The sequence below is a fragment of the Medicago sativa genome, chromosome 5 (genome assembly GCF_051527215.1).
Source record: "Medicago sativa cultivar Bolivia chromosome 5, Bolivia_mono, whole genome shotgun sequence".
NCBI lineage: Eukaryota > Viridiplantae > Streptophyta > Magnoliopsida > Fabales > Fabaceae > Medicago > Medicago sativa.
The window spans coordinates 29,452,533-29,467,406 of NC_140753.1; the positions used below are offsets into that span (position 1 = coordinate 29,452,533).

Genomic DNA, 14,874 nt, shown 5'->3' on the forward strand with positions numbered 1-14,874 from the left:
ATTTCAAGAAGGGAACTTTGTACTACTTTCCAACCAGACTCCAAGGGCAAGGGGACGCCTAACTATGAAGGCTCGTGTGCGATACTTTTACAACTATGGATAGTGACAAACTCACACGTCCTATGAATGCCGGTGCAGTCAAGAAATACTCTGTCAAAAAATATGAGCTCGATAAGTCGCAAACCTGAAAATGCGGCTTAGGCAAAAATGAGCGTCTCGGTGGACTGAAAACTCGAAAGCGCGGTCCAGGCAAAAATTAGAGACAAAAAAAATATAATCATCCTGATAGGTTGAAACCCAAAAAAAGGGCGACCTATGCAAAAGTTAAGGATCATGACAAGTAATTGCATCCGGTCAGGCACAATCCACTTGGGGCATACCCGCTGTCAAAGAACCTCCAATTCGAAGCATGGGGCATACCTGCTATCAAAGAACCTCCAACTTAAGCATCTACAAATCAAAGACTCAGAACAGGGGCAATTCAAGGTCGCATCCGGTCAGGCACGATCCACTTGGGGCATCCAGCTATCAAAAGACCTCCGATTCGAAGCATCTGCAGATCAAAGACTCGGAACAGGGGCATTCAAAGTTGTTAGGGAGAATAACGGTTATTGTGTTCAATGTACCTTCCCATATATTTACCATTTTCCAAATTTTTCAAAAATCTGTGGGGCCACGCCATTGGCAGGCCACCACTCAATTCATCAAATTTGAGCCTGTGCCCATTTATTTGGAACTCTCATTTATTCTATTTGCAAAATTTCTTCTATTTTTGATGGCAATACTTGAAGCAAAAATTTTCACAATACAAAACCTTTTTTACATCTTTTGAAAAGTGTGAACAACAAACACATCCTCTTTGAACTCGTGAGTAGGTGAAGCATACATCCGCATCCGCCTCGAGAACGGTTACACTCCGGAAGAGAAACATAGCTAAACACTATGGAGAGGACCTCTGCTTTGAGCAAGACGCAGTCATAATCCAAAAATTCAAAAAAGAAATACAAAAAAATGAAAAGCTTGCTAAGTTGAAAACCTGAAAAGGCGACTTAGGCAATAGAGAGCGTCCCGGTGGACTGAAAACCCGAAAGGGCGGTCCAGGCAAAAATTAGGGGCACAAAAAAGGAATATATTCCCGTTGGACTGAAAACCCGAAAGGGCGGTCCAGGCAAAAGTTAGGGATTTTCAAAAAAAAAAGAAAAAAAAAACATGACTGCTGAAGCATACCAGTGGAAGAACACTCTGCGTCGATTTACAAATGGCGACTTCTTCCAGACTTTTGGCTGACAATGGGCTTTATCCCCAGGAGGCATCTGTTGCTACCTTGTGCCTGGTTTTTCACTGTCAACAGCACAATTCGTTCACAATAGTATCATCTTCAAGGAAGTTTGTCGAGTGTTTGTACTGTGTTGTCAGTCCGCCTCTCATCTTACCTGTCTTGTCTCGTTTCATCGAGTTACCCATCATATATAGTTTATACAGTCGTACAAGTTACATTCATACATTCATACAATCATACATTCATACATCAATACTTTCACATATTCATACATTCATTCATACCCAGCATATACACCACATCATTCATACATAACCGCATTGGTCACCCAAAGTCTTGTTTTGGTGCGTCAAGCGAATAGCTTGCAAACCTATTTTGTTACCCTGGTGTCAAGCGAATAGCTTGCAAACCTCTTTTGTTATCCTTGGTGTTAAGCGAATAGCTTGCAAACCTCTACAGTTATCTTGGTGTCAAGCGAATAGCTTGCAAACCTCTACAGTTATCTTGATGTCAAGCGAATAGCTTGCAAACCTCTTTTGTTATCCTTGGTGTCAAGCGAATAGCTTGCAAAGATCCTTTGTTACCTCTGTGTCAAGCGGATAGCTTGCAAACCTCTTTTGTTATCCTTGGTGTCAAGCGAATAACTTGCAAACCTCTTTTGTTACCTTGGTGTCAAGCGAATAGCTTGCAGTCCATCTTTTGTTACATGTGTGTCAAGCGAATAGCTTGCAACCCTCTTTTGTTATCTGTGCGTCAAGCGAATAGCTTGCAAACATCTTTTGTTACCTATGTGTCAAGCGAATAGCTTGCAAACATCTTTTGTTACCTGTGTGTCAAGCGAATAGCTTGCAACCCTCTTTTGTCATCATGTGTGTCAAGCGAATAGCTTGCGAGCCTCTTTTGTTACCTGTGTGTCAAGCGAATAGCTTGCAACCCTCTTTTGTCATCATGTATGTCAAGCGAATAGCTTGCAAAATTCTTGTCTTATAAAAAAGGTGCCATCCCCAGCGTTAGCTGTTCTAGTGATGTCACCGGTCAATTTCAACTTCAATAGTGTCATCCCCAGCTTAGCTGTTCTAGTGATGTCACTAATCAATTTCAATTTCAATAGTGTCATCCACAGCTTAGCTGTTCAAGAGATGTCGCTAAAAGTCTTGTAGACAATCTTTTCCCCAGTGAAACTACATTCCCTAGCGGAGTCGGATCCCTTTTTCTTCAACGAATTTGGGTATCCCGTTGTTGTTTCTCGTCCCCAGTCAAATCATCTTTGCCGTCCTACATTCATACTTATATCATGAGCATTTCACAGCATCTTAGGTCCAAAATTGGTGTACTTTTGTATTTAAGTCTCATCGTTCCGTCAACTTGAAGATTCCATCTTCAAATCTCCGGACGAAGAAACTTAAATAGGGGCATCTGTCATACCCCAATTTTTGACCTAGGGTCCTACATTCATGTGCCTTTTGACCCTGATTAGTCTCTGACTTTTCAAGGAAATTTCGGTAGAGGGGTACTTTAAAATACCTCATTTTTTGTTCCGATATCGGGCCCTCTTCTCTCCTTTCTTTTTTTAGTAAAATTTCCATCTTTTATTAATTTTCTTGTAATTTTAATTTTAATTTTTAGTTATTTTTATTCTTTTATTTTAGTCACTTTTTTTTTTCCTTTTTTAAATGTCCAAAAGAAAATGTCCAAAAAACAAGTCTTGTTTACACGCCACTTTCAAAGGCACAATCTCAGAGTCAGAAACTTTTTTTCCTATTATTTTCCATTTTACCTTTTTTATTTTTAGTTTAATTACTTCTATAAGTTTTTTTATTTTTTATTATATAACTTTTTTTAATGAGTCCAAAAATAAAATGTCCTTGGTCCAAAAAATTTCAAGTCAAGTGTCGACTTTCACATTCCTCTTTTAAAATTCACCATTAAACACCATTCAAATCACCATCAAAATCCATTAAACCACTTTTCCATTCTCATCAACCTCCTCACCTATAAATAGAGCCCTCATTCCACACTTCAAAAGACACCAAAAGTTCTCTTGAGTTGTCAAAGAACTTTTCTCTCTTCTCCCTCATTTAGCTTGTGTTGACGAGCTATTCTTTTCTTCTCTCTCTTTTTTCTGTCCCTTCGGAATAAGTCCCTTCGGAATTTTGTCCCTTCGGTAATTTTGTCCCTTCGTTTGTCCCTTCCTTTTATTTTCTTTTATTTTCTTGCATTTTTATTTCTTTTAGCATTTTTTTTATTTCTATTTAGCATTTTAATTATTGTCATTTATTTTCCAGCAATTAGAATGTATTTAGGTCCAATGTAAATATAAATGAGAAAAAAGTGTGTGTGTGTGTGTGTGTGTGTGTGTGTGTGTGTGTGTGTGTGTGTGTGTGTGTGTGTGTGTGTGTGTGTGTGTGTGTGTGTCTTTTATTTCTTTACCGCTTTATATATATCAAAAAATACAAAAAATAGATTAGGGATTTTGTGGTGATCCAACGTCACTACAAAAATCCACGCGCTATTAATTTCATTGCTCCATTAGTTTAATTTTCATTCATTATTCCAAAACCACAAAACATTCAAATAATCAAAAAATCAGAAAAATATTTTCATAATAAACCTTGATTTTCAATCTAGTGATCGTTCTTTTTATTTTTTTTCTTAATCAAATATCAAATCAATTTTAATCATACTTTGAGTCTATTTTCTTTCAATATAAAAAATACAAACCAATTCTCATTTGCCACTTGGCTTTTTACTTTAAAACCTTTTCAAAACTAATAAAAAACACAAAACAAATCAAACGTCAATTTCTACCCCGAACTACGAGGTTTTGATCCCTCACGGGTACGTAGGCAGAGGACACTCGTCCTTCCAAATCAATAAAATGTAGATAATTAGGTCTTCCTTTTTTTAATCATTTCAAAGTTTCATTTTTTTTTTTTTTAAAAAAAAGCAAGCAAGTTTATAGCACAAAATGTTAAATAAAACTAAAAGGTTCTCGTAGAGTACTACGAATATTTAGGGTGCTAATACCTTCCTTAAATATAACCAACCCCCGGACCCCCCAATTTAAATAAAATTTTTCAAAGTCGTGAAATAAAAAGTGAGTCAAAAGCTAATTAAATAGCCTTGATCTCCGAAAAATGACGCGACAAATATGATGAATATCATGATGTGGTTAGTTGTCCATCTTTTATGTGAAATATGAATTTGAAACTTTGTTGCTTCTTTGAGGTGATTGTTGTTGATGATGATTATGATGATGATTCTAATGTTGATGATTTATTTTTGATGGTGAATTCGTACATGCAAATTGGTGATGATATTGATGGTGATCGCATATATGAAAAATGTCGATGTTCATGTTGGTGATTTGTCATTTGAACGTATGCATTATTGAGTCATATGTTCATGCATTCATAAGTTGGATATTTATATCCAACGACGATGATTAAAATACTTTGTATTCAACGAATGTTATTAAAATACCACATGCATATAGAGTCGTGTCTAGGCGCATATCATACATTCGATAATTGGCTATATGTGTTATACTTGCTTATGTGCTTGGTGAATACTTGCATTGGTGAAACTTGGTGACTTATATACTTAGTGAAATTTGGTGAATATGTTAAGATGTGAAAATGTACTCGTGTATTACTATACTTGTATGCTTGATGATTATTAATGATGTTGAGTTGTTGTGAATGATTTAATTAAGTGTTGTTTAATCATTTGAAATTAATTGTGTGTCATTTACTTTCATTTGATTATACTTTAATTGTGAATTGTTATCTAACCCCCAGTGATCGTTTGGTTGACCGCCTACCTTATTCATATGGATGGGTAGACAGCGTGCAGGAGTAGTTGTTGCTTTGCTTGGTGAGTTTGCTGGAGGCTAGCTTTGGAGCTACCACGCCTTTTGCTTTCATAGTCTTAGTGTGTCGGACTCTGATTAGGGGTATCTGTCTGTTATTTACATTTTATGACTTGTTGAGATTTTATTCACTCAGTATGTTGAGATTGGAGATTTATTATGGTGATGCATTATGATTATGTGACATGGCTACTTTGGAGACTTTTATATTATCTGTTGAGGAGTTGTATGATATTATTCCACTGCGATGTTTTTAAAAATTATTTATGCATGTTTTAGACTTATAAAAGAAGTAACATCTAAATCCTTTGTATGATTTGTATTATTTGCGTAATTTATCGCTTTAAGGGTTTAAGGTGTTACAGCTTGAATGTCAGTTAGATCTTTGAGGAGTGATGAGAAGCGTTGAGATCTAACAATTACTCTTGTCATAGGCGAGGCTCAGCTTCTTCCATTGTTGGATAGCTACTGATGACCTAACCTACTAATGTTGCATGTTAAATATTGTTATTGTACTTCGGTGAAGGTATGTATTCCCATGCTTAACATGATGGCTGAGTCAACATACCCCCAAAGGCCTCCAGGTTGCTATGAATCCATAGAAAGCTATAGCTTTGTAGATCATAGTGAAGCTCTGTCATAACTAATTCATTGTTTAAACCACATTTTCATCTTTGAGAACTTTTAAGTCTTTTTAACTGTTTCCCCAAACTTTTATCTTTATTTTATTGTTGTGACATATTATTTTCTTGTAAATAAGTTATTTACCAGAAAGCCAGAGGAACTATAGCCCCACAGTCCTTGTGAGATCGGTATCTTTTTATACTATAACTTCGAATGTGTATACATGCATTAAATTATTCCACCCATAAATACTCATAGTGTTTTGGGAGACACTAACACTTAACCCTTAAGTGTGATGTCAATGAACCCAATGCTTTAGTGTGTAGTTAAATTAACTTAACCTATGTTTGATGTTGTGGCACATACCTATTGGCCAATATGGAACCGCTTAGTGATCTTCAAATCCAAACCGTAGACACTATCCTTAGTAGAATTTGATCAGTGCATTATAGCTCATTTTTTATAGGCTTGCATTCTTATCTGCGTATCTCTGAAGCCCTGAAGTTGATTACAAATTTGGGCCAATAATATTGTGGGCTGATATCTAAAGCCCAACTCATGCTCAATCTATCAAGACCCAAATGATATTAGGTTTTCCGTTTATCCGTATAAATAAGGATAATTGTTGGATCCAAAATCCATCTTTCATTCCGCCGTTTTCATAATACATATTTTGTGCAAACCTATGGAAGCCTAAAACCCTAGATCGATCCATAGGTGCCAGTGTACGTCGTTAATTGATTCTTAGATTTGGATTTTAATAGTACTTCGATTACATATCTATTTCTTTCTTTATCAATTCAATGTATCTTTATTTGTGTGCATAAAATCAATTCTATTAATGTTTATTCAATTTATTTCAGTTTTTGCAATTGAGATGATTTGAATTGATTTTTTGGTTGTTTAATTTAGTTCAAATAAAAATTGATACATATTCTGGCGCTTAGCTAGTATTGCTTGAACTATGTTATGACATTAATCATGTTATTTGTGACGCTTGTTCACTGCCATGGTTAATCGAACACATTCTCATGCCTAATCAAATCGATTTCGCATAAACGAAGTATACCTAAAGTCACTGGGTTGTAGGATGATTGCTTTTTATTAATTGAATTTTTAATTACTTGTAAGATGTTTTGTGAAACAAAAAAAAATCCAATTTTATAATATTTATGCATGATTCTCGTGATTCATTTTTATAAATCTCCTATTTGTCTGTATTTTGGATATTCTAACAATCAAGGTATTCAAATTTGATTTTTGTGATTCTTGGATGGAATTTGATTAGGGTTTGAAGAGCTCTAATTTGCAATGGGCGACAATGATTATTCACAATGCTATGATTTTGGAGGTAATAATTTTTTTATCCCTACATGATATTTATTCTCGATTTGTACAATTTTATTCAATTTTGATATTTTTTTTGTTTACAATTTTCATATGATTTTTTGCTTGAACTATGAATATTTGTGCAAGAAAATAAATTAATTTTTTTCCTTTGATTTGATTTTACATCGGGAGAATAATGTGCAAAGTAGAGAAATTGAATCTAATACCGATATTGATTTTTTCTTCAAAAAAAAATATTGATATTGATTTATTGTACGAGAACATCATATTATTGAAGTTTTTATCGAAAGAAAAAAAAATTATATGATGATTAAAAAAAAGGAATAGTGTGTGTGTGTGATAGAGACCTCGATCAAAAGTGAAACAAATAAATTAGTAATCACAATAAAGAAAATTTAGTTAGTGTTTTGGAGATAATTTTCTTACTTAGTTAATCAAGTTAGAATTTTGGGAAATAATCCGTTGAGACCATTAAAAATACATATATTTTAGAATGAACTAACTTTTTTTTTGTTAAGAAGCGAACTAAAATTTACATTGATTTATGAATAAGCATAGCAGGGGCGGATCCACCTTGAAGCATGGTGTGGCAAGTGCCACACCAAGTTATTCCCCTTTTTTTTCATATAATAAACCTAAACAATTCGTTATATATAATATATGTTGCTACTTTGACATGATTATTCACATGGCCTAGCAGTTTGAGTCTGTGTTGTTAAATTGCTTGTACACGGTTCAACACCCAGTTGTACCCTTTTTTAACTTGTACACGGTTCAACACCCAGTTGTACCCTTTTTTCAACACCCAGTTGTACCCTTTTTTAACTTGTACACAGTTCAACACCCAGTTGTACCCTTTTTTAATGTATTTTTAAAATATTAACATAAAATAGTTATTAACAAAATGCTGGGAATCGAACCTTTATCCAATAACAGTTGTACCCTTTTTTAATGTATTTTTAAAATATTAACATAAAATAGTTATTAACAAAATGCTGGGAATCGAACCTTTATCCAATAACAAGGGTACAAACATTTTTAAAATATTAACATAAATTAAAGAGTGCAATCGTTACTCAATAACAAGGGTTTGTGATGATATGAGGCTGAGTTGGAGAAGTGACAGCATGAGAGTGAATGAGAAAAGATGAGGATGGATGACGTCTGAAGTGAACTTTAGGTTGAGGTCGAAATAGAAAGTGGGTATTGTGGAAGTGAAAGAGTCATCTGTGAGAGACCACCGAGTCTGAGAGAGTATTTAAACTAATATTAAAAAAAAAACTTTGTCCTCAAATTAAATTGGGATGAATAGATAACCCGAACTTAGTCCTTGATTTTGTTTTGTCCATGCAATGTCCCATATTTTTTGTCTGTGTTTTTCTTTTGATTGAGTCATGCCCGACCCATTACATCCGAGTCAGAAGAGGTCATAAGACAGAATCGGGTTTTGTCCACCCCTATCTTTGAACATTGTGTTTGTTGTACCGACAAACATATGTTAACCTTGTGAAAAACATAAATTCATAAAATGAAAACTTATCAATTAATTTTTTTTGTGATGATGAATTTTAATTTCTTTTTTTATTTTTACAAAGTGCTACTACTTATATTGTTGAAAAAGTCTAGTTATAATGCATTATGTCATGTTGAAATTTTTTTATTTCTCAACTTGTTATGATTTATTATTCTACTAATTCCTAGACTTGATTTTATTTATTGTTGAAGGTGGTTCTTCTTCAAAGGGAGCTGTAAACACTTTAAGGAATTGTGAAATAATGGAGGTTAGGCCTAAAGCTATCCACAAATATTACGTGCTTGTATTCTTTTAATATAAATTAAGTACTATTATTAGGTCATTGATAGAATTGTTTCTTACAAGTTTCTATGAAGTGTAGCTCATTGATAATAACTTAATTTTATAACTTTAAGGGTTTATTTATGGGGTTCAAATCTCGTATGAAACAGATCAAAAATAGTCAGTTTTTTAGATGAAAGAAACAATTTTATTAAAGTAAAAGAAAACCATACAAATTGGGGGACTAGACCAAACCCAATTAGAAATAAACTTAACATTAGGGATACAACAAAACTCCCTAGTATACCAATAATGTATGAAACTAGGAGGTAAATCCACCATTGATAGACAAAAGGCGTCTAGAACATAATTTAGTTTTATGCTTATTGATTAGTTGACCTAAACACTCGATACACTGAACATTAGCTTTCAAACCTTTACTGAAGATGTGTATGTCATCCACATATAAGCAATGACTAGTATGAAACACGATCACTCATCGGATTAGGCATGTCCCAATGTCGGACACGTGTCGTGTCTGAGACCAACACGACACCAAAGCATGTAATTACACTAAATTGTGTGATTTTCTCAAATTATTTGTGATTTCTGCATGCCGGTGTCTATGTCATGTCCATATACGTATCTGTGCTTCACTCTAGGAAACTTGAAATTTATGGTTGTAGTCATCAGAGAGAACAAACCTGAGTTAACCAGAGATTGGTGACAGTGGGTCCCCCTTCCTGACCCCTCTCACAAAATCAAAGAAACCCACAGACTTGCCATTGATTAGCACTGAAATTTTGGCAGATTTAAGAATTTGATGGGTAGGGGAGGAGTTTTTATCCTCTTGAATCATAAGAAGATGGTGATTATAGTATATTCTAATGATAGTATTATAGCTAATCAATTTCCAGATTTCAAACCAATCTAGGTTACATATTTCTCTGTTAAGCCTTTGAGCAGTCAATCTATTTCCCAACCTACCACTTATTCTTATATAATAACAATAAGAATAAGAAATTCCTATTAAAAAAAATATGAAATTATAAACGAGCACAAGCAAACACGATGTGCCAATATGCTACGTTCTCACTTCTCTATTAAAAATACTTCCTTTTGGCAAAAACCAAATCAACATGTACAAAGTACAAACTACAAAAGACTTTCTGATATGTAAGTAAAACCACCTACTAGATTGAAATTTACCTTGCTAGATTAGTTATCGTAAAATAACATGTTTCAAGCAGTTAGTTTCCCTCACACAGCCCGTCCAAATTACTTGCGGTTGCAAGTTAGTCATTTCCCAACCACGCCCATGAAAGTCTAACCAAAAAGTAAGATTGAGTTTTTGATGCAAACTAAGACGCAAATTTGATGAAACATGTGATTTAACGTCAAAATGCCACCTCAAATGCATGCAAAACCTTTGAGAAAAAAAAGAAGAAAATATTTTCAGAGCCAAATCATTGGCATTATTACTTAGTTAGCCTTCTTTTCTTTTCCTTCATTAGATTCGGAATTGCAGTTTCATGTTTTTCAAGTCCACCTAGATTTCTTGAAGTGCAAGGATTTCATTGAAAATGGAGAACTCTCTTTACTAATACCACTACTAGGCTTCATGACTCTATTTTCTTTTCATTGAATGGAGCTTTCTATCTTCCATGAACCCCTTACACATCAAGAAATCTAGGTGGACTTGAAAAACTTGAAACTGCAACTCCAAATCTAATGAAGGATAAGAAAAGAAGGAGAACTAAGTAATAATGCCAATGATTTGGCTCCGAAATTTTTTATTTTTTTCAAAGGTCTTGCATGCTTTTGAGATGGCAATTTGGCATTAAATCACACGTCTCAATGAAGCTGCGTCTTAACTTTGCATCAAATACTCAATCTTGCTTTTTGGTTAGACTTTCATGGGCATAGTTGGGAATTGAGTAACTTGCAACCACAAGTAATTGGGACGGGCCGTGCGAGGGAACCTAACTGCTTGAAACGTTTTCATATATGAAAAACAGTTCTAAATCACAGTAATTAATCTAGCTAGGTAAATTGCAAAATACAGTACGGGGTTTTACATGTCAGAATATCTTATGCAGTTTATACTTTGTACATGCTAATTTTGTATTTTTCCAAAAGGAATTATATTAAATAGAGAAGTAACAACGTAGGCATAGTGGAACATCGTGTTTGCTTGTGCTCATCTATAATTTTTTATTCTTATAATATATATCATTCAATACTTTTGTAAAAAAATATTATAAAAAAAATTCAATATTCTCATGGGCAATGGACAAACTTGCAAATTGTAGCATCATGCATGATACAATCATACAAGAATGTTCTTTTATCAGAGTGAAGTGTTGATTCATAGAGAGAGTGAAGATACACACCATTGATTACTTGCATGAAATGAGAAATTAAACACTGCTGTTTATATACTTGTAAAGTTAAAACTAGCTACACAAGAGGGGATCCTTACGAAATCAAAGGCCAAGGGTCGGTTCCTTTTTGTTTAGAAACTATGGTTGGGAAACAATTGTAACACCTTGGGTATACAAATCATTGAATCTTTTCGCCACAGGAAGAGATTGGAGAAAATGATAGAATTAGGTTTGAAGATTGATTCTTGTAGTTCTTTTTGGAATCTCTGTGTAAAGTCACTCCTTTAAAAAAAAAATTAAAAAGACATCGGATAGTTGATAGAATGATTCTCCTTATAAAATGAAGTTGAGTATGATTTTTATGATTTTTTGAGTCACGCATTAGGGAGACAGTCTAACTCCATATAAAATAAAGTTGAGTAGTCATTTTTTTTTAGTAACAACTGACTCGAAGATTATTCTCATAGAAAATTCAAAGGCTTTAATTGTAGAGATATATTGTGATGTCTTTTTAGGGTCAAATATCTTAATTATGTTGGATTAAAAAAATTAATTAAAATTACTTGTAAGAATTTTATATTTTATTGATTTCTATTATGCACAGGAGACAAATGCAGATAACAATCCTCAACAGGAGCAGGTTGTGATAGAGTATAATAAAATCATCGGAAGTAATCTCTACATGGAATTTCAAGGAGTTAAAGCTCTTGGAACTGTTATTTCCTATGAACCCTCATTGAATCTGTTTAAAGTAAGAGTTCTTTGATTCCCTCAAAAAAAGTAAGAGTTCTTTGATTTATATAAAAATAATTAAAATTAATCAATGGTACACGCACTATGAATCATGCCCTGTACCTTGATAAAATATGATTCTTTATATCTGTAAGCTAAATCCAGATAATAACAAGTTTTATTCTTTATGTAAGTATTTTTATGTTACGGCTTGATGTGTGTTAGTTTTGCAGCTATGTTGCTTAAAAAATATTTCTTGACTTTATTAATTGATATGATATTTAGCTAATTGCTCTTTTAGAATTTATATAAAATGTTGATTTTTCTACAAACTCGTTATTAATAAAGTTGAACATTAATATGAATTAATTTGGATATTTAGGTTCGATACAAAGATGATGATTACCCAGAGGAGCATATTGGGCTCGGTGTAATTTTGGACAATATGGTTCAACAAATACCAGTACCAAGGTATAGTAAAATTCATCCATCAGTATACTTTTTTTTGGTTACAAAATAATAATAAATAACCATCAGTATACTAATAATTTAAAATTGATTTTATTGTACTGTTAGTGTAAAACTTTTTACACGGTTAATCAATCGCGTGTGTTTAAAATCAAATGTTATCAATGATTCAACAATTATGATTGATTGACAAGGTAAAATAAAATTACACTGTAGATAGATATGAATCAATTAAATCCTAATAATTTTTACATTAAGTATCAATTTTTATATTTAATTTTTTTTATAAAATGTGGATGATTGTAGCGATATTTCTGAGAAGACTGCTGAACAAGAGAAGGATGCACCCATGGAGCCTAAAACATCAATAGACCGTAATATCTGCAAGGTATGTACTTCAAGCATATGCCTTCGCTGAAATTGTTATAAGTAATGAGCTCTTTAATATACATAATCTATCAATTGTGATACATGAACTAACTGTTATACTTTTTCTTTAAGATAATCTTTACACAGCTAGGATTAGTAAAAATGTTTGACTTTTTTAGATGGTTTTTGACTTTAATTATAACTAACCATAATGTCACACATATAATTGACTATAATTTCTTGACAATGTTAAATCTTGACAATGGTAAAATTAGGGTTGTGGTTGTTGTCACTATGATTACAGATAGTGTGGATGTTGAATATGTTGCAATTGTTGCGCTTTCAATTTAATTTTTATCATAATCAAATATTATAATTTATTATCTATTATAACTCATATATATTCTCTCAAACTTTTATACGTATGTCCCTTTACTAATTAAATTCAATTTAAAAATCTAAATAATTTAAAATAATTTTTATTTTTTTATTATAAACTACTCCCTCCGTCCCGCAATACTTGACCTATTTAGAAAAAAAATTTGTCCCACAATACTTGACCTTCTCAAATTTTTAAGCTTAATTTGACAAGTTTACCCCTTATAGTTACTTTTTGTGGTCTCCATGTAAAAGTTTGTAGTGGAACAAAGAAAGTAATCATTACTTAAAAAAGTGAAGGTTTAAAAATAATAATAATAAGGACAATTCAGTAAAAATATCATTCTTTTTCTTTCATCTTTACACTTTTTTTGATCTGTGTGAAATGGCCAAGTAGGTCAAGTATTGCGGGACGGAGAGAGTATGTTTAGTTTCTTCACTCGGATAACTTGTAGTTTTATATTTGTTTCGGATCCGGTTAAGGCCCAAACCTTTGGATCTAGAGTCTAATATTGTGACCAACTTCCAATAAAGCATTCGCATGCTATCTAAGAATTTTGCTCTTTACCCAAACAATTTTGCTCATTCCCCAAGTAAATTCTCTTTTTGCCCTTACGCAACTTAACCTACACTAGTACAAAATGATATGTGACTTAAGTCACGCTAGTTTTAACTAAACCAAATAGTAGCATGAGTTAAGTCACGCTAGTTTTAACACTAGTGTGAGTTAACTCACGGTGGTTCTGTGCACACACTAAAACAGACAGGCACAGGCAGCAACTACTGTCATGTTCTTGTTCCCTGTTTATTCGTTCGTTCATACATAGCTACAACCATTCATTCATTCAACCAAAACTTATAATTTAGAGAACATGCATTCATTCATTCATAATATAGAAACGCAATTTTAACGAAAATTAACGTAAATGTCATAAATAAGTGCAACCGCGCAAATGTAAATATAGTACAACCAAAATGTCAGGAAAATACTACAAATATCCAAAAAGTCATAAAAACAAGTCCTAAAATAAGACAATACTACTCCTCATGTGGACTCCTAGACCTCCTCCTCAGAACCGGCTGCTGCTCAAACACGCTATAATCAGTACGGAGGCCCTCCAAAATGCCAAAGAAGAGTGGATTAGAAACCACCTCTGGAATCTGCATCGCATGCTCCACTCTGCCTCTGATGCTGCTGATGACCTGCAATGAATCGGGAGGATGTCTGGCCCACTCCTGGTCAACAAGAATATCCTGGTAGACAGGTCTCGACATGACAATGTCAGGCTCTGGACCAGGGTTGACGATGAGAGGATGAGACACACGGTAGAACCACCTAACATACCTATCTGAATGCTTCCAAGGCTCGTCGTCTAGGACCTGGGAACCCCTATGCTGCTGGGGAACGACATGCAGAGCAAACTCCAAGAAGGCAGCAGCCACATCTGGTGGGGCAAGAGGCATAATCGTAGTAGGTGCTCGGGGAACGGTCTGAACATAACCGTACTGCCTCAGAACCCACTTGGGCAAGTGACACACCATCTTTTATTTACCGGCCATGATCCATCCGGAGTACCAGCACACGTCCTAAAAAGGCGTCACGTCTCGTCAGTGCTCGTACGGC

At 33.9% G+C, this 14,874-nt stretch overlaps 1 protein-coding gene across 1 annotated transcript; it reads right to left on the minus strand.

Moving 5' to 3' along the window:
• Positions 1 to 14,288: 14,288 nt before the first annotated feature.
• On the minus strand, positions 14,289 to 14,792 carry LOC146921620 (uncharacterized). The gene has a single exon (XM_085711344.1). It carries the CDS (start codon positions 14,790 to 14,792, stop codon positions 14,289 to 14,291), a length of 504 nt encoding a protein of 167 aa, XP_085567470.1.
• Positions 14,793 to 14,874: the final 82 nt, after the last annotated feature.